The sequence below is a fragment of the Mastigoproctus giganteus genome, chromosome 1 (genome assembly GCF_048544385.1).
Source record: "Mastigoproctus giganteus isolate SK-2022 chromosome 1, ASM4854438v1, whole genome shotgun sequence".
Classification (NCBI taxonomy): domain Eukaryota; kingdom Metazoa; phylum Arthropoda; class Arachnida; order Uropygi; family Thelyphonidae; genus Mastigoproctus; species Mastigoproctus giganteus.
Genome location: NC_143575.1, coordinates 251,591,862 through 251,613,380, shown reverse-complemented (window position 1 = coordinate 251,613,380; position 21,519 = coordinate 251,591,862). Strand labels below are relative to the sequence as shown.

Genomic DNA, 21,519 nt, shown 5'->3' with positions numbered 1-21,519 from the left:
TCCATGAGCAATGGTATTAAAAGCTTTAATGAAATCCAAGTATATGAAATCAAAATTATTTTTTGCATCCAGTTCCTTTGTGACCACCTCGTAGTATTCACCTCAATCAGATCACCTCAATAAAATCAAATTGGTCAGACAAGACCTTCCTTAATAAACCCATGCTGTATCTGAACTATTACTGCAATTTTGTCTAAATGATCCAGCAATGTTTCTTTAACCAGTGACTCCATTATTTTCCCTGGAACAGAAATTAAACTAACAGGTCTATTATTATTTGTGTCACCCTTTGAACTCCCTTTGTTAATTGGGGATACATTTTCACATCTCCAGTCCATGGGATCTCCCCTGAATCTAAGGATGCTCTCATAAGGGTTTGCTTACTTCCATCGCTGCCTCCTCAATATAATTGGATAGATTCCATCCACCCAAGATACCTTTTTTATGTTTAACTTCAATAATTTCTCCTCCAATTTGCTCTCGATTATTACAAAATCATTTAGCTTCCTGTTAAAGTTTAGTAAACTTCTGTCCTCCCCTTCCTTACAGAATTGCTCATATGTGAATGTAGATGCAAAATACTCATTCAGTTTGTCAGCTATCTGAGCAAGATCATCAACAGTCGAACCAAATATATCAAGTGGACCAATCTGAATCGTCCCCTTCCTTCTAGAGTTTACATAAGTAAAGAGGTCTGTTGTTTTTCTTTACATCCTTTCCAAGGATTTTTCGTAATCAGCCTTCGCTTGCCTAACCTGCTTAGTGACTTGATTACAGACTAGTTTATATCTACCATAGGCTTCGGTGTCACTTGATAATTTATATGCATCCCATGCATTTTTCTTCTATGCCACGAGCCTCATTAGTTCAACATCCTTTTCAGTCGAAATCTTGAACAGTATTTCTTAGTTGGTATGCAAAGCCTAGTAGCTTCCAAGACTAATTTCTTGAAGACTTACCATTTAGAATTAGCTATTTTGAACGTCATCAGTTGATTCCACATCAGTTCATATAGAATTTAAAAACTGTCTGAGGCCACTGTAGTCATCTTTATGAAAGCAAAAATCTTCCCTTTCCCCTTAATGGTAGTTACATCTTTAAGTAAATCCCAATCAGCACTCTGCGATCACCGTCACCTAGTGGTTCCTTTATCTGTAAAATTGTTAATGCATGAATAATCACTGCTGATAATCAGACCAAGGGTATTACTCCTTCTGGTTGTCTCTCGAACATGTTGTTGTAGAAACAATCCTCCAATAAATCCACAAAAGTCTTACTAGCGTGCGAGTGTCCAATCCACAAGTTTCAGTCAATATCTGGAAATTTAAAATTCCTTCATTACAAGACATTCTGATTTACTGGCTCACTATTTCTCTGCACAATTATTCCTATAAAACACTCCTACTCTCATTTTTTCCTATCTCAATGCTTAAGCCACACCAAACTGACTCGACATTGCGCTGTCCACCAATGTCAACTGGATGCACTTCCTTAGATTTTGTGTTTCTTAACTAACAGCATAACCCCTCCTCCCTTCCTATCCTGTCCATCCTTTCTGTACACATTGTACTTCCAAAATTCTAATTCTGCACTGCTTATATCTGTGTGACACCACATCTCTGATATCTCAACAATATCTGAATTTGATGTCTTGACAAGTACTTCAAATTCATCAAATTTATCTACTAGACTTCTAGCATTGGTGTATGTGCAAGTATGCATGCACCTGTTCTTACTTTTTGTTATCCTAACACAGCCCATTATTTACTTGTTCCATGATGACTCCCAACTGTCTTTGAAGTCCCCAGCAACTTGATCTCCAAGCTGCTGCTCATTCGAATAGAAGCAGTGCAAGAATCGCTTTTGCCTCTGCCTGTGGCTACTGTTAATTTTTTAGTCTTCCCCAGGACGATGGTAATCTTGTACCAAAATCAATTTGGATGAACAAGTTTTCTGGTTTTGGATTAAGTATCTAAGTCCACAGTGAATCCTGGCATCTGTATTATTCATTAAGTTATCTCAGAACTGTTGGGAAGGATATTGGGAAGAGTAGGTACTTTTCCTAAAGTTGTATGTATTGTGATATTCATGTAAAAGTATACTCAGTCAAGCTTGGAGCAATGGGTACACTCGGCTATTTATTAGCTATTCTTCCATCACTGATTTCAGGTTCCACTTTGCACATTATTTTCATAATTCAATTTTATAATTTTAGGTAATAATTGATCTTATAATTTGTAGTCTAATAAAGGCAGCTATTTGTTTAATCTATATTGTACCTGCCTACTACAAAATTCTGTAACTTTGCCACAATAATTTTTTGCCATAGTGAATTCATAGTGAATTTTTGACTGTAAACAATTACTGGATAATAGGTCCACCATACTAATTTTAGGAACACAAAAAAAACTAAAACAAAATTATTTTGTGGTAATATTGTTTTTTCTTACTTTTAACAAATCTTGTTAAACATTCACATATCTTTTACAGAAAATAGTTTTTTGATTATTAAAGAATTCCCTCCTCTCCTTCCAGAGAGAGAGACAGAGAGAGAGAGAGAAGTCATTACAAACAGAATAACGGGTGTAAAGTAACTAGGCAACATAAGATAGTTTCACTTATTCAGTGGACAGTGTATTACTTAATAAATTTATTACTCTCCTCTCAAACACAAACACCGACTGGGCTAGCCATGTGGGTAAAGTGCCTGTCTGGCAACCCAAAGGTCGCGGGTTCGAATCCCACCTCGGGCTTGGATCAGAGAAAGATGCAAAAACTTTGGGAGGTGCATTATGGCTACCGAAGCCGATGCACCAACAACTAACACAAAAAAAAAAAAAAAAACACAAACAATTAAGAAGGAAAGGTGATTCTCACTATAGGATTCATTAGTGTAAGTAAATGAGGGGAACTTAATGTACACTATGCACATAGTGGCTACTTTTTTCGTGCTTTTTATGCAAAGCAAGCAGTTCAATAAAACTTCACTCTATTCATTAACTTACCAATCGCCTAATTTAAAGAAACAAAAAGAGTAGAAAAACAAAAAGTCCTTGCTTGAACCATCTAGACTACACTTTTAGAAAATTTTAAATATACATATAGTTTAAGATCACAATTATGTCAGTTTAGAAGAATAATGCACAATAAACTGGGTACGAAATATACTGGGCCAACAGTGATCTAGCGTTGGTATTTAAATTCAGTGTAATGATCAACAGTTTGACTCTGCAATATGAGGGGAAAAAATTGCCTATGATTTCAGCTGAAGGAGATGTAAAATTAACTCTGCTATTCAAACTGAAAATACATTAATATATTGACTAGATAGCCTTAAATTATACACAAACTTCTTGAGATATACAACCTGATCACTTTGCCCAAGACATCAGTCAGGTGAACAAAAAAATAATAACAAGAATTAAAGACATTTAATTTCAGAGCAACTATGAATTTTCAATTCATACATACCTAAACTGAGAGGTACCATAACTGGCAGTTGGATAAATTCTTATGTTAGGGTATGATTTAACCCCCTGAGAAGAACAAAGGTGACGATGAGTCTGACAATCAACTTCACCTACATGCACATTTGATTCTTGAGACAGCATCTAGATGAAAATATACTTAAAACTAAATTTATATTATACTTTAACCAATAACAGTAAACAGTCTTAATTTTTGAATGCATTACGAAATGGATATAAAAAAATTGGCTGTTTCGTTTCAGTTTCAGATAATACATGTCTGCAAAAATATGGAGTACTTAGCTTTATGCTGTAGAAAAATATATTAAAAAATGATTATACAGGGTGATTCACTACCAGTGCAACAAACTTGCAGGAGGTGTAGGGGCACAAAGACGAATCGGAATCACATAGCATTGCAGGGTCCGAAATGCCTTCGTCATGCAGTAGAGGATGTTGAACGGGAGGTCGCGTGAACAGCGATCCCGCTGGATGTCAGCATTTGCGAACCGTTTTGTTGAAGAAACCAAGTAGCAAAAGTCCTCCAGAGTGGATAATCCGCAGGCTCCAATGATTGGACGCTTTGCAGATGGTATGAACTCATTTGGTTTGTTGACAGTATCCTCCATAAAGTGGATTGGGAAATACCCAATCGTTGGCCTATCGCTCGAGTACTCGTACTCGTATTGCCTTCTGCAAGATGTAGGACATTCTCCTCATTGTCTGTTGTCTTCGTCGTTTGCTCTCGATTCATGGTACCTCTCATGAAACAACCAGTCTCACGTAACCTTCTGTGCACACGTGCGAAAATCGTATGATGAGGAGCACGCCTGTGCGGGAAACGTTCCTGGTACAAGCGCAGAGCGGCGCACCCGTTACAGTCTGCAGCTCCACAAGCGAGGTGCATGTCGGCCAGTTCACCGTTTGAATACCTGTCCATCCTACTGCCTCGGGAACCGGATTGGGAAATACCCAATCGTTGGCCTATCGCTCGAATACTTGTACTCGGATTGCCTTCTGCAAGATGTAGGACATTCTCCTCATTGTCTGGTGTCCTCGTTGTTTGCTCTCGATTCATGGTACCTCTCATGAAACAACCAGTCTCACGTAACCTTCTGTGCACACGTGCGAAAATCGTATGATGAGGAGCACGCCTGTGCGGGAAATGTTCCTGGTACAAGCGCAGAGCGGCGCGCCCGTTACAGTCTGTAGCTCCACAAGCGAGGTGCATGTCGGCCAGTTCACCGTTTGAATACCTGTCCATCCTACTGCCTCGGGAACCGGTTGTTGAAGGCTTTTCGGACCCTGCAATGCTATGTTATTCCGATTCATCTTTGTGCCCCCTACACACCTCCTGCAAGTTTGTCGCACTGGTATATATTATAATTATATATTTCAATATCCATCTGTCCATGCTCACACTTATGCAATTGCAGAAGCAATGATCATTACTTCTGCAATTACATAAGTACACAATAATCAAACTTTTACCTTTATCACTGATAACATCATACAATTTCATTGGCAAAGAATAACTAAAATTTTTCTGAAAGATTTGTCTAGGTTTTCCAAAAAAAAAAAAAACCAACTCATTTTCTTGTAATCTTTGACCTGAATACAGTGGTGACTTCAACACATCATATTCAATGATGAAAAAATATTTTCTAGTTGGGAGAGCTCCAGTATTACTGGACTTCAACTCCAACTAGAAATAAATAATTTCAATTTACATAACTGGTTATTTTTAACTGGAGAAATATAGTATAAAAAATACTTTATGGTTCCATGTTTGCATAATAAACATACATATGCTGTATGTGTATTATGTTCCCTATATGGTTTTATTTTTAGCTTCAATTTCTGTCACCCCACATCGCTATGCATTGATTATGTGGCAATCAGGAAATTTATTATTATTATTATATTTTTTAGATAACAGAGCAGCTGTTAATGAAGATTAAATTCTTAAGTTCTTAATCTTTAATAGTTTCAGAATAACAAATAAATTAAAGTGTACCATTTTAAACTATCATGCTTTTTTTTTTTTTCTTTCACGAGACACAAAGCATGCACCAATTCAGCCTGATGGTGCGATTTTTTGATCTGCCCATTGAAGTGTTATTTCAGCATATTAAAATATTTTAAAAATTACAATGCAGATAATTAAAATATTATGCTGCATTGTAAATATAGTACAGTGCGCGCGTACACACACACACACCCCCATCCCAATATACAAGACATATTCTGACTGAAAAACTAACAAATCTGATACCAGATATGGGGTTTCAATATTCAACATGAATAGAGAAACCACAATTCTGTTTGAAATATGAAGAGTAAATTTTAAATAAAAAGAAAAATGCAGACACTGCTTGGTAGAGAAGTCTGCTCAATCACTGAAATTTTACCATTATCTCACAAGAAAATTAGAATGAGACGTGTCACTTAAGACAGCCTGAAATTGCCAGCCATTTCTCAACTTGTAAATATGTCAGAACTCACATAACACTTTCAGATAAGTGCATCAAATCTGAAAGTAATATATAAGGAAGTGTATATCTGTTAGTGAATGTTTTATTGCTTCAATCTTAGAGATTTTTTCTGATATATTTAAGAACTTTTTGAATGTAGTGAGGCATAATTAAAGAGCTCAGAGATTGAACCAATATCTAGGAAATGAAGAGTACTGAGATGACTCTCTCAGATGGCTCTCCTTTGAAACAGTCTAACATTGTATATGTTCAATTCTGTTGCTTTGGTAACTACTGGAAACATTCCTGATAGGCTCTTTTGGAATTGCTAATAGTTACTGCGTCACATTCTGAGATTAATACTATAGGAGAAAAAGCCTCAAACTATGTTAAATTCAAACTAGGACATCAGGTACTGCATATGCATCATTACAACAGGCAGTTCCTGCTTTACAAGTTTTTTTTCTTAAGTATCAAGTATCAACAAAATCGAAAATACGAACATTAATTACAAAAAATGAATGTTAAACGTTCATAAATATCCCATTTTAAACCAAGAGCATAGCTATACAATACAGTGTACCCCGCATTACGATATTAATCCATTACCATCGTATTGTGAAAATATCGTAATGTGAACCCAATAACACGTTTTTTGATAATTCGTTCCACGACCTCGGAAGTTGAAATTTTTGCTATATAACTAAAAGGTTGTTTTTATAGTGTAAATTGTATTAGTTACCAATTCAAATAATTAAAATGCACTACCCTGTCATCATTATCATATGTTCTGTTATAAGAACCAATTTTGAACAGCTTTTGTGATATTTTTCTAAAGCACATTTCTGGAGGTCACAACCATAAAACAATAAAAACAATTTGCACTTTCTGGTTTTTTGGGCTTTTTGGTTACTGCAAGCAATTGTTATTTTTTGGTTTTTAGGAGCATTAGCAACTAAGGCCATATTGCTCCGGGATATGCGGTGGTCATTCCCTGACCTTTCCGCACATCCTCCGTATTTGGTGGTGACGGGCTCGAATCCCGGTCTAATCAAGAAGCGTGTGCTACGCACTACTGCTCCTTCCCATCTGGCTACGGAGGCGCCACTGCAAGCAATTATAAACAGGTAGTAAATTCGATGTTATTGCATTTGAGAAAATACCAATAGCTGGAATTGTGTGGTTTTTTACTTTGGTGAAACGTGTTTCCCCCTTTACTGAAATCTTCAATTGTATAAAAAACAAATTTTCAGAATCTTCTCTTCATTCTTTTTTTTTTTTTTTTTTTTAGCTTCATAAATTTGTTACTTCGCACAAATTGCACTAGTTACAATTTGGGCATTTCGTTAAAAAATGCTTATGCATGCTATTGAAATTTATAAAGAATAGAGAAGATTATCTTGGAAATAAATGCCTCTTGAAGCATTTCTGAAGAAGATGACTCCTTGTGCAACAGACCAACAAGTGCCGAGCCAATAATGAGTGATAAACAAGTGTGCATTTAGTCGATGATGATGATGATGAAGAATGAATATTCTTTAACATTTTAAGTCATAAATAATTTCTCTATTATTACAATTTACTTGATTTTACAGGCTGTTTTCATTTCTTTGGATAAATCAATCATTGTTTAAACATAAACTAATTTTCTAACTAATTTCATTGTTGATAATGTAACCCCTATTTTTTACATTATGTATATGGGAAATAAACTCCAGCTTTACAAGCACATGCTAGAAACGAATTAACTCATAAAGTCAGGAACTACCTGTACATAGTTGAATTTTTTTAGACAAACTGATATTTACACATTGGCATCATTTATTGTAACATCTCGTATCGTAAAGGATTTCTGAATATGAGATTTTACAATAATGATGCCAATGTACAAATTTTGGTTTGTTTAAAAAAAAAAAAAAAAAAAAAAAATCAACTATGTAGTAATGATGCAAATGCACTAACTAATGTCATAGTGTGTCACATTCTGAATAACTTCCTTAGTCATTATAAATCTGTAACCTTTCAAGGGTGATTTAAACTTGCAAAACAAAAAACAAGGATCACAGGAAGCTAAATTCAATGAGTATGGTGGATGAGGGAACACAATGATAGGGTTCTTCCCAAGAAATACTTGAAGAAAAAGTGCAGAGTATGCTGGAGCATTGTCATAATGTAAGTAGTAGTTACCCAAGGCCCACTTTTCAAACATTTCCCCAAATGGCATTGTGTAATCATAGTAAAACTGTTTTGTAGTATTCCTGGTTCACTTTGGTTGGCAAATGAATAGAAAAGAAGAATATATGTTCTAAATCTCAATATCCTGAGACATGTAAAACATGGACAGGGGGAAAAAAACTTTCTGATACCCTCTCACATAATATGATTCTGTAGGATATATATGACCTCATTAATCATCATCATCTAAATTTGTTATATCTAATTAGTGTAGAAGTCACTATGACAGTACAAATCAGTCCTGGACCATCACAGCTTTTTTTTTCCTACTGTTTTCATCTACAGTGTCTTATTTCCTGTTAGATCTTTAGCACTAGCCAAAATAAGCCCATGTTCTTCTAATGCTTGCTTGACACATTTGATCCACCTTGCCACTGCTTCCATCCAATGCTGTTAGTTTCATGCATTTTTTCCTTAAAACTCAAATTTCTGAAGTTTCTAATTTTTGATTAATTCTTTTATATCTTATCCAGTTCTCAACTTATTAGGTTAAATGAGCTTAAAAACTGTATTATAACCATGTATCTTGTGTGAAAGGCATAGGATGCATAGGTAGGCAATTAACTTTAAAGCAATAAAACACTTACTCCCCATGATAAACAGAGACAAAATTATAGTTTACTGGTTTCTAAAGAATGGCTTAAAAACTCAAAGTGACATAACACCTTAATTAAAAGGTGATATTTTTATGCTTCTAACAGAACTAAATTATATACAAAAATTAAAAAGTAGAGATGGATATTTTTAAACAAATTTAACAGTTTGTCAACCAAGAGCAATATATGAAATTATCAGTCAATTTATAAAATGTCAGTAAATAAGAAAAACAAACTTACCAGAATCATTATTGAAATCTCTTCCTCCCTGTGAATCTTACTACTAGATTACTATATTAACCTGGGATCAGGTTAGGTTGTGAATAAAAACAAAATTTAAAGATGGGAGCAAGATGAACAATAAGTTAATTAGAGGACCTAGGGGATTTTATAGCAGTCAAAAATACTTACAAGATATACAAAACAAATAATATCTATGGAATAAGCTGAAAACAGGACTCACTGTTTGGTCTATGGTCTGTTGTCACTGGAATTCTAGTATTGCTTTTGCTTCTTTTGCTATGACCTCATTCCCAAACAAATAAATGTATTGTGATCTGAAGTTTACACTTTCTTTCCAGTTGATGGCTGTTTCTTTATAGCTTATGATGAAGAAGGATTCCTGACTGTTGTAAAATCCTCTCAACTGGAAAGAAAGTGTAAAAAAAGTCCAGGAATATGAAGTCTTACTTCACATTCTGGGACTCTTTCTACACTTAGAAATCTGGCTAAAATACAGGAAACCCATTGTCAGCGATGCATACAGAAATCTTAGAAGAATCTGAAACATTTTTGTAAAAGAAGTGGTACCTGCCCCTATATTCTGAGGCAGGTTTCTTGATGATGTCCTGGCTACAATGATTTCAAGGCATGGATCGTTTACAATCAAATTAGAAATTGATCCAACTTCCCCCTTCTAGACATGCTACTGATCAAACAAAATTCTGCAATGTCCATGAAAACATACAGAAAACCATCAGATACTGATGTCAATTCTGAACATCATGTCTTTATACTCATATTTCACAAAGATTCATTGGCACAGTGGATGTCCATAGAGCATTAAAATAATGCCATGGTGATAGCTCAATGGGGGAGATACATTAGATCCTTAGTCGAAAATAATGGCTATCCTGATGATGCTATGTTGAAAATCTTTGACAAACAGGAATCTACTTTAGTGAAAAAAATATCTTCCAAATATATCAATTCAGGAATTAACCCCAATCTGCATTTTCTAGTAAACAGCCAGAAGACAGCCAGAGCAGAAAAAGCTTTAAATGTTACTGGTCATTTTAAGGTCTAAATTCTCTAAAAATCTTCTGACAATTTAAACACCTAGTAATAACTCAAGATGTCCAATTATGCCAGCTAACTTTTAGGTGCAGTCAAGTATATGGTGGGGGGGGAGTGATTCGGTGACAAGATTAAAACACCATGGACTTACAGTACGGAAAGGTGGATAAGTCTGATCTAGCTTTTCATGCTTTGAAATGTGGCTGAAGTGAGATGAATTCTTCTACATTACAGCTCACAGATTCAAATTATACTAGGAGACTATTCGAAGAATCCTTCACAGAGGCCATAAAAGAAAAAACAAGCATAAAAAAAATGTATAACCTTCACACCAGATAAACAGCTGTGTTTATGAATGAGATCCTCCACAAGAGCAAAATACCCAAAAACCACAGAGTTCCAAAGGCAATAGATTGCAAACCAAACAAAATGAACACAGACTGAAGTAGTAGTAGTAATAGTGGCATGTGATGCAAGCAGGGGTATGAGCTTTTGCAGCATCAGCCAAAAAAAAAAAAAAAAAAAACCACAAAACCATTCCCTCTAAATGTTTGTCCAGTTCCTCCTTATATTTATTTCACCTATCAACTTCCATGACAGATGGAAGTTTGTTCCAGCAATTAACCACCCGCTGGCTAAAGGCAAATTTCCGCACCTCTATTCTACATCTGTCTTTCCTCAATTTGAATTTATGTCCCCAAAGGTTCGTAATCTGAACAAGTGGAAGAATCGCATCAGAATTCAGCGTGCTCAACCCATCCAAGGCCTTATACACCTCAATCAAATCACCTTGCAGGTGCCTAGTCTTCAGCCGCTGCAATTTGCAGAATTTAAGCCTCTCCTGGTAAGAGGATCCCTTCATTCTCCTCACCAATCTTGTTGCCCTTCTTTGTACACGCTCAAGCAAATCTACATCATTCCTAAAATGAGGCCTCCAGACCTGTACGCAGTACTCAAGGCATGGCCTGACCAATGCTTTGTACAGAGGAACAATCACCTCCTTTTCCCTGCTAGAAAAATTCCTGTATATCATTGACAAAACCCCATGACCTGCCCTGGCAGCCTGTCTGCATTGCTCAGAAAACTTCATACCTGACTGTACAATTACTTCCAGGTCTTTTTCGTTTTCTACCACTTTAAGTGTAGTACCACACATTTGGTACATTTCTCTGGGGTTACTTCTACCCATATGCAGTACTTTGCATTTGTCAATGTTAAACTTCAGTTGTCACTTCTCAGCCCATCTTCCCAAATTTTCTAGATCTTGTTGCAGTAGCACACTGCCCTTACTGTCATTAACAATCCTGCCAACCTTTGTATCATCTGCAAACTTCGACACTAAGCCTGATATACCTTCATCAATATCATTGATAAATATAGAAAACAACAGTGGACCCAACACCGAACCCTGTGGGACTCCACTAATAACATTAGTCCACGAAGAACAGTGCTCACTTATTACCACTCTCTGTCTTCTTCACTCAACCATCCTTTTATCCATTGTAGCAACTTACCCTTAATACCATTCTGCTCCAATTTGTACAGTAGTTCAAAAGCTTTCCTGAAATCCAAATATATGATATCGAAATTATTTTTTGCATCCAGTTCCTTTGTAACCACATCATAATATCCAACCAAATTTGTCAGACATGACAAACCCTTAACAAACCCATGCTGTGTCTGAATTATTGCTGCAATCTTGTCTAGATGATCCTGCAATGCATCTTTAACCAGTGACTCCATTATTTTACCCAGAACAGAAGTTAAACTAACTGGTCTGTAATTACTGGTGTCACCCTTCAATCCTCCTTTGTGACTTGGGGATACATTTCCACATCTCCAGTCCGTGGGGACCTCCCCTAAGTCCAAGGATGCTCTCATAATTATGGCTAAGCATTCACTTACTTCCTTTGCTGCCTCCTTTAATATAACTGGATAGATCCCATCCACCCCACGTGCCTTTCTTATACTTAAAAAAAAAAAAAAAAAAAAACTTCAACAATTTCTCCTCCACTTTGCTCTCAGTTATTACAAAATCATTAAGCACCCTGCTACAATTTGATAACCTTCTGGCATTTTCAATCCTTAACTCCTCATGTGTGAATGTAGATGTAAAATACTCATTCAGTTTTTTTGTTATCTGAGCATGATGAACAGTTGAACCATCGATATCAAGTGGACCAATCAGATTCATCCCCTTCCTTTTAGAGTTTATAGAAGTAAAGAAATCCTTGCTGTTTTTCTTAGCATCCTTTGCCAAAGATTTCTCATAATCCACCTTCGCTTGCCTAACCTCCTTTGTGACTTGATTACAGACTAGCTTATATATATCATAGGCTTCTGTGTCGCCTGATAATTTATATGCATCCCATGCATTTTTCTTCTCTGTCACGAGTCTCATTAGTTCATTTGACAACCATTTAGGCCTAAATCTTGAACAATATTTCTTAATAGGTATGAAACGTTTAGTAGCTTCCACTATTAATTCCTTGAATGCTTCCCACTTAGAATTTTCTGTTGGTAACATCATCAGTTGGTCCCACTGTACAGAATTTAAAAACTGTCTGAAAAGTAATCTGAGCTGAGAGGAGACACACGGCCCCACTCTCCCAGGACCTTTGTAAATATCTTGAAAAATCTGTGCATCCAGGCTATCTATATATATATTTACTCTACTTAATGGACACTATTCATTAACTGTGATAATTTTTTAAAAGCAATTTTTGCCATTGGTAGGCAATAACCATTGTTATTCTTGTAATTAAACTAGTGCTGATTATTAACACTGACCATCATAACTTTGTACCATGACAATATTATAACACTGTGAACATGTGTAACAGTTATTCTGATCAAAACAAGAGCCTCCAAAAATCATAGCTGTAACCTCAATTTTATCTGCTACATTCTATAATCACACTAAAATTATATTGCAGCACTAAATATCGTGATTACTTTGAAAGAACAATAGGAGTAATGAAGTTTTAAGAATAAGTTATTACATTTAATAATTCCACTTACAAATTATTAAAATATCTTAGACTAAATTTACCTTAGCTAATTTTCTCCATTCAGGGGAAAGTTGCTGACATGGCCCACACCATGGTGCATAAAAGTCTATAACCCAAATATCATCAGTAGACTTCTTCTCAACAAGATTAGAAAAGAGAGATGGATTTAAGGATACAACAGGAGGTGATAAAGTATCCTACAATAAATAAAATTAATACAAGTCAGTTTTTTCCCATAATGAAGATCTATGAAAATTTAATACAAGTATATTAATATATTGTAATAAAAAAGCACTCAACATATATAACTAGAATTTTTCAATATACGAGAGACAACTGTGAAAAAACAAGCTAATAAACAGATGCTCCCTACTAAACATTTGCCTTCAAGTGAATATAAGGTTGTGTTGTTTGCAATGAAATAAGATTGTCTGTAAAAATAAACATCTAGGCTTTAAAAGTAGGCTTTGATCTCCTGGGTTGCAATACCAGGATGCTGCACACACAAGTATAATTGTTATTAATTTGTAAAACACTGGCAATAACCACTGAAGTTGCTGCCTGAGTGGTGGCAATAGCTTCAATGACACAGTGACAACTGTTGTGCTGATAAGATGCTAGACCACTCACTGATGGGATGAGACTAATTGTAAAAGAGCCATCTGAGTGGTGGCATTGCATTACATATAAATATGCAATTATACTTTTTGGGTTTCAGGTACATCATTGATCAACTTGGACTACATAACTGTGCTACTGTGTATTATGTCTGTACATTAGTGTTCACGGACTGATTTGCATATTGTGTGGGTTAAAAAAACCCAGAATAACTAATGGGTGTGAACCCCACTTCTTCCTGAGACCCTATTTCTCATTTATTTACTCATCAACAACAGGGCAGCAACTCACTGTGACAAAGCTAAAATATCAAAGCCTTTGGTACTGAATTTGGTATTCAAGGGAAATTAATGGAGGCAATGGTTAAAGAAGCATTGCAGGATCATCTAGACAAGACTTCAGTTATAGCTTCGACACAGCATGGGTTTGTTAAGGGAAAGTCTTGTCTGACCAATTTGATTGGATACTATGATGTAGTCACAAAGAAACTGGATAAAAAGAATAATTTTGATATCATATATTTGGATCTTAGAAAGGCTTTTGATACTATTGCACATAGAATACTGCTGCACAAATTAGAGCAGTGTGGCACTGGAGGCAAATTGCTGCTATGGATAAAGGGATGGTTGAGTGGGAGAAGACAGAGTGGTAATCAATGGACACTGCTCTTCGTGGACTAATGTTATTAGTGGAGTCCCCCAGGGTTCAGTGTTGGGTCCATCGTTGTTTTCTGTATTTATTAATGTTATAATATCAGGCTTAATGTCCAAGTTTGCAGATGATACGAAGGTCGGCAGGGTTATTAATGACAGTACGCTGCTGCAACAGGATCTAGAAAAGTTGAGTAGATGGGTTAAGAGTTGGCAGCTGAAGTTTAACATTGACAAATGTAAAGTACTCCATATGGGAAGCAGTAACCCCAGAGTAATGTATCAACTGTGTGGTACTACACTGACAGAGGTAGAGAGTGAAAAGGACCTGGGGGGAATTGTGCAGGCAGATATGAAGTTTTCTGAGCAGTGCAGATGGTCTGCAAGAGTAGCTCATGGTGTCTTGTCAATGATATATAGAAATTTTTCTAGCAGGGATAAGGAGGTGATTATCCCCTTGTATAAGGCAATAGTACTGTATACAGTTCTGGAGGTCTCATTTTAAAAAGGATGTAGAGCTGTTGGAACGAGTACAGAGAAGGGCAACAAGATTAGTGAGTGGAGCAAAGGGTTGCTCTTACGAAGAAAAGCTTAAATTTTGCAAATTACAGTGTGTCTGGAGACTAGGCACCTGCGAGGTGATCTGATTGAGGTGTATAAAGCCTTGAATGGTTTGAGCATGCTCAATACTGATGGGATTCTTCCTCTTGCTCAGAACAATTGCCTGAAATGGCTTAAATTCAAATTGAGGAAACACAATTGTTAGATAGATGTGCAGAAGTTTGCCTTTAGCCAGCGGGTGGTTGACTGCTGGAACAAACTTCCATCTGTTGTTGTAGAAGTTGATAGCTTAAACAGATTCAAAGGAGAACTGGACAAACATTTGGAGTGGGTGGATGAGTGAAATGAGAAGGGGGTGTTTTTTGTTTTTTTTTTTTTGACTGATGCTATATAAGCTTTCTTTTTTGCATCATGTGCCCTTGCTAACGCTAATGCTAATTTCAAGCTTCACACAAGCAATCTTACTTTATATTGCAAATGGACTTAAACCCTACATTAAGATGAATATAAAAGATAAGATTAAAACTATCACAAACTTAATCTTCTCTAAAAATGCATATTATATGAATTAATAAAGTTAATAATACGGTCAATCAGATTAGACAAAGTAAATATATGGTGCAATTGAATTGAGCTACATTACCTCATTAGAACTGATGAAGTAAATATGGCTGCCATTCAAACTAGTCTAAAATAACTACACAGGCCATGGAATAAAGCAGGCATTTTTTCTTCTGTAACACTGTTCTTACATTATTTTCTCACAAACCACAGACATATGTATTGTATCTCCCAGAAATCACAGATGTATTTTTATAGTGAATTTTGCTTCATTTCACTTTATGCAATATATTTTTACTGTAATTAAGTTTATTTTATATTTTAATAGTCTGTTTTACATAACTTTTCTAACCTTATTTCTTTGTTGTCAATTACATATTGTATATTTCTTTTATATAATTTTGCATTGTACTTTATCATTGAGAAATAGTGTTTTGGTGGAACCTAACATTGTGGTGGAAGGATAGTTGGAAGAAATTTAAAGGATTAGACAAATTATTAGAAGAGTAAAAATGAGGCAGGTCAAAAGTTTTTTATGCTGTATAAAGCTTGCTTGCTTCATTCATCATGTTGCCAAATACTAAATAAAATGAATAAAACAACTTACCTTCACAAAATCCACAAGGTGTTGCATGGAATGAGCTCCAAAGAACTGGTGTGGAATACTCTGATTATAGAAGATAGCAGTAGGATATGATCGTATATTATACTGCAAAACAATAAAAAAAAAAAAAGGAAAAAAAAAAAAAAAAAAAAACAGAAATAAAAGAATTAACCCATTCCAACACTAGGCTGTAATCAATAATGACTTATTTAACTGAAATTATTTCCTTGAATTTCAAAAAACATGCAGAAGTAAGTCTCAGTAGAAATATGCAGTAGTTGGAGAAGAGGAAAAAAAAAAAAAAAAACTTTAATAGAAAAAAATGTAACACTGAAAATGTTTTTCATTTTAGCAATCTCATCTTTTGTATAGAACAGGATAAGGCAATTGTGACTAAAGTACTCAGAATCTTACTACCTTAAGGTGTGATATAAACACTGGAGTTCAAAAGTAAAGTAATTGAGAGAGAGAGGAAAAAAAAAAAAAAACCATTTAAAAATACTCGTGCTTTAATAAAATTTTTAGGAAGCAAATGACATCTGATATGAAACAAATATACAAAAATGAGGACTCTTCCATATTACTAATATATAGTGCAATTGGTATGGGCAAACAAAATATTATGCATTATAATGAAACTGAAACATAGTAAAAAAATTGTTAAAACAATAAGCTACATGTTACAAAATTACATTAACAAAACACTTAATTAAATGAAATTTTATATTTTTTTAATGAAAAATAAAATGTTTTCTACACCTGTTTTTTTTTTTTTTTCAATGAAACAAAACTTTTATTAATTCTGCTTCGAAAAAAAAAAAAAAAAAAAAATCATTATAAACATGAAACTAGTCTCTTCCATTTTTAAATTTGTAAAACCATAACAAGTGCAACTGTCACAAGATGATACATGTAAACAATTATACTTCTTCACACAAATCCATGAACAACAACCAACCCATGTAAAGTTGCAAACAAACAATTTCAACATTCCATTCTATGTAAACAACCATTGCCACTTCCAAAACCACTTAAGTAGGACTTCAGGAAGGTAGATCAAAAGCTCCTAATCTTGAACAGGCAATTAACTGCTCAGTTAGTAAATCACTGTAGTACTGCCAGATGCTAATGAACAAAAATCAGAAAGCACATGTCGTATTGCTTAAGGACTTTTTTTTTATAAATTTCACTATAATGGTTATATTTTGCACTAAACTGATATTTTCATCACAATGAAACATTTTTACATAAAGATGCATAGCACACTGGCAGGGAACAGGATGCAATTTCTTTATGCTAAATATTTCGTTACTCTGGACTTAATTATACTAACAATTTACTTTAATAGGAGATGATTTCTATGAGCATGTCCTCATTTTTATCAGTGGATTGGTTAAAAACATACAAGGGCTAAAATGTAAAGGTAGATCAAAGAGGATAAAATATTAGTCTGGTATCTGCAATTGTAAAATTTTAACCATTCATTATTGAACTATTACTAGACTTCATTTCATGTCATCATAATGATTTGTCTTTGTTTATGCTGGTCTACCTTTGTATCATCTTTGAGTCTATTATTATTTGGTTTCCATATAATTGTTTACTATTCTTCTGCCTTACTGCAATCTTCAATATCTTTCAAGCTCATTTTGGTATGTGAGCTTAAAAGATATTGAATACTGAAAATTGAAGACAAAGATATTGAAAGATACTGCAGTCTTCAATATCTTTTCAAGCTCATTTCTGCCATTCTTTCATACTTAGTTGTTATTAATAGTGTTTTTATGCCAAAGCAACTAAGGCTATGAGATAGCAGTGTATTGGGTCTGTAAACTACATGTATTCATATTGATTAAAAAAAAAAAAGTTTCTGGGGAAGAGGGGGAGTGGCTCAGGCCTACTAACTTGGCGACATCGTAAAACAAGGCCATAAAAATTACTCGTATTTTGACAGAATTCAAATCCAGACCTTTTCCAATAGTATGGTAGGATAGTGATTACAAAAGAAAAAAGAAGTAAACTGCAAAGATCAATTATGTTAAATACTCTAAACTCTGATTCCCATATTTTTATTTATACTGAAAGTCTGCAATATGTGTTATCACACATTTATACACAGTATGTTTAAAAGTTCCCAGAATGATTTTTATAAAATATCTGAAATGTATACATATCTTTAAACAATATTTTCTTCAAAGTACAGGGAGAGTATAAAATAACTTTCAGAGTTTGAGACCTTACTGGTTAAAAAAATTTTGAAAATATTAAATATTTCTATATTTATAATCAATATTATGCACTTAAGTTATTTTTCATTACATCTGCATAACTGCAAAGTTTAATCTGTGCCATAGGTGTAGGATGGCCATTAATTAACATTCGTAAAGAGCAGAGCAATCATTTATCCATAAAGATTCTGACAGAAATAGTGTAGCGAGGCAAAGCATCATTAAATTCAGGGATGCAATGCTTAAGTTGTGCTATGGAAATAGACATCTTTGTAATTTCTATGTTCTAGTAAAGCAATTTTTTGAAGAAATTTGAGCCCAAAGGTTACACGTGATAGAGTGGAGGTGATGCTGTACCAATACAGAAACTACTTGTGGAGTCTTTATTGCAACAGAGGGGCAAAGTCTAAATGATACTACCACTGAAAGTGTTATTTTTTTCTCCTGAAGATGCCTCTTTGTTAGTATTAGTATTAGCAGTGGCCACATGATGCAAGGAAGCCTATGACTTGTGCTGCACCAGGTAAAAAAAAAATAAATAAATAATAAAAATAAAATAAAAATAAATAATTAAATAACAATAAAAAGAAGAAAATTTTAAAAAATACATAATTAATAAGAGAAAAGGAAACAGACAACCTATGCATTTCCCTCCTTCCATAGATAATTATCCAGCTGACCTTTAAATTTCCCCAAACTGTCAGCCTCTACCACCCACGTAGGTAACTTATTCCAGTAATTTATAACTCTCTGGCTAAAAACTTCCTCCAATCCAGTCTAAACATTTTCCGCCTCAACTATTCTGGCCCCTAGTTCTAGAATCATTTATAATCATGAAAATTTCGTCCTCATTCATTTTACTAATGCCTCTCAGAGCCTTAAACACCTCAATCAAGTCTCCTCTAAAGTCCCTAGTTTTCAAGCTCTGCAACCCACAAATTCGAAGTCTGCTCATATGGATGCCCTTTTGCCAATCTCACCAGGCGAGTTACCCGTCTTTGGACCCTTTCAAGAAGCACAATGTCTTTCTTTAGGTGCGGTCTTCATACTTGAACACAGCATTCCAAGTGTGGTCTAACAATAGGCCTTATATAATGGGATTATGAAGTCCTTATCTCCACTAGCAATTGTTCGATAAATCATCGATAGGAGACCATGAGCCTTCCTTGAAACCTCTTTACAAAGCTCGGAGAACTTGGCTAACCATATCGTAACACTCAAGTCCCTTTCCTCCACTACCGGCTTTACTTCAACTCCAAGGGTATAAGTTATTTTTGGGGTTACTGTTCCCCTTACACTTTGCTTGATTAAAGCATAGCTGCCATTTTTCTGACCATCTCTGAAGTCTATCTAGGTCATATTGAAGAAGCTCTGCTTGGCGGTGATCATTAACTACTCTACCAATCTTGACATCATCTGCAAATTTAGATATCACGCCTTCTATCCTTTTATCAATGTCATTTATGAAAATCAAGAACAACAGCGATCCTAATACTGATCCTTGGGGAACCCCACTTTTTACATCAACCCAATCTGAGGAATAACCATTCATTCCAACCCTCTTCCTCCTGCCCAGAAGCCATCCAGCTATCCATCTAAGGATTTTCCCTGTGAAAATCATGTGGGACAGAGTCAAATGCTTTGCTGAAATCCAAATACAATGTCAAAATTATTCCCAAAGTCTAGATCTTGAGTGACCCTGTCAAAATAGCTAATCAGATTAGTAAAACATGATTTTCCCTTTACAAAACCATTCTGAGTATCCTTCAGAATTCCAATTCTATCCAAGTGATCCTGAATTCCATCCTTGATCATAGACTTGACCATATGATTTTTGCTACTACTGAAGTTAGACTAACCAGCCGGTAATTTCCCACTTCACTCTTAGAACCGCCCTTATGTATTGGAGATACATTGGCACTTTTCCAATCCGACGGAATCTCTCCCGAGTCCAGTGATGCTCTCATAATTTGCCTTAATGTTTCAATGCACTCTTTTGCCGCTTCCCTTTAGATTATAGGCTATATGCCATCAACCCCAGGAGCCTTACTAGCCTGTAGGCTTGAAAGTTTTTTCATTAAATAAACGTGAAATTTCAACATCACTAATTAAATTTTTTTCAACTTCACTCCCATAATTTCTCATTGACACAAAGGGCTTTTCTTCTGTAAATATCAATGCAAAGTAACTGTTGAATTCATCTGCAACTTCAGCTGGGCTATCTAATACTATCCCATGTCCATTACTTAAGGGTCGGAGCTGGGTTATCCTCTTCTTTGCATTTATATATGTGAATAATTCCTTAGCCCCACACTTTGCTCTCTTTGCCAGCAATTTCTCATAATCTGCCTTTGCCAGCCTAACCTTTTCTGTGGTACTATTACAGATCAATTTGCAGCTGTTATAATCAGTACTTTTTATTGCTCTGTAACTTTTCCATGCTGTCTTTTTCTGCTCAAGTAATTTGGCAACTTCCTTATTCATCCAACTTGGAATCTTCCTCTTGGAGGATTTTTTTTAATGGTATATATAAGCATTCAAGGCTTCTGTGATTGATGTTTTAAAGGTATACCATAATTCAATTGTATTTGCTCTCTGTGCGATATCCACCATTTAATAGAGGACATGTAGCACCTCAAGGTATTGTAATTTCCTTTTCTGATATTATAACCCATTCCTTTGCCTTTAAATACTACTATCTATCTCTCTCTCTCTCTTCATCATCCACTGTAGAACTGTGATCCCTTCCTGCTACTGGTTCCTGTACTGTCAGCCCTATTATGCCATCTGGTTGATGATCAGATCTAGAATACTCTTTCCCCTAGTACTTTCCTTGACATGTTGATACAAATAACAATCATCTAGTTGATTTTAAAATTTTGTTCCCCATGTCAAGTTTCCTTCCCATTTGCTCCAATCAATTAGAGGCAAATTAAAATCATCCATTATAAGACATTAATGCTTACCTGCCCATTCCATTTGCATGTAAAGGCTCTCATCATAATGTTCACAATCACCTGGCCTGTCGATTACTCCCACTCTCATTATACCTTTGCTTCCAACTATCTCACACCATACATATTCTATACTAGCATGCGAAACATCTGAATCCAGGAAAGCTTTCATCGCGCTCAGGCTGCTTTTGATAAGAAGCATGACCTCACCACCCCTTCTATCTTCCTTATCCTTCCTAAATACATTATACATATTGTACGGAA

The 21,519-nt window shown here is 35.2% G+C and overlaps 1 protein-coding gene across 2 annotated transcripts in view; it reads right to left on the bottom strand.

Annotated features, from left to right (window-relative positions):
* LOC150091755 (endoplasmic reticulum disulfide reductase DNAJC10-like) overlaps positions 1–21,519 on the bottom strand; it is a 156,357-nt gene that overhangs the window by 16,551 nt on the left and 118,287 nt on the right. For both annotated transcript variants that reach the window (XM_090385579.1, XM_090385580.1), the window contains exons 13-15: positions 16,077–16,178; positions 13,121–13,276; positions 3,472–3,611 (exon numbers count right to left, since the gene is read on the bottom strand). In XM_090385579.1, coding sequence (XP_090241705.1) covers positions 3,472–3,611; positions 13,121–13,276; positions 16,077–16,178 — 398 coding nt within the window. The remainder of the gene's footprint in view (positions 1–3,471; positions 3,612–13,120; positions 13,277–16,076; positions 16,179–21,519) is intronic.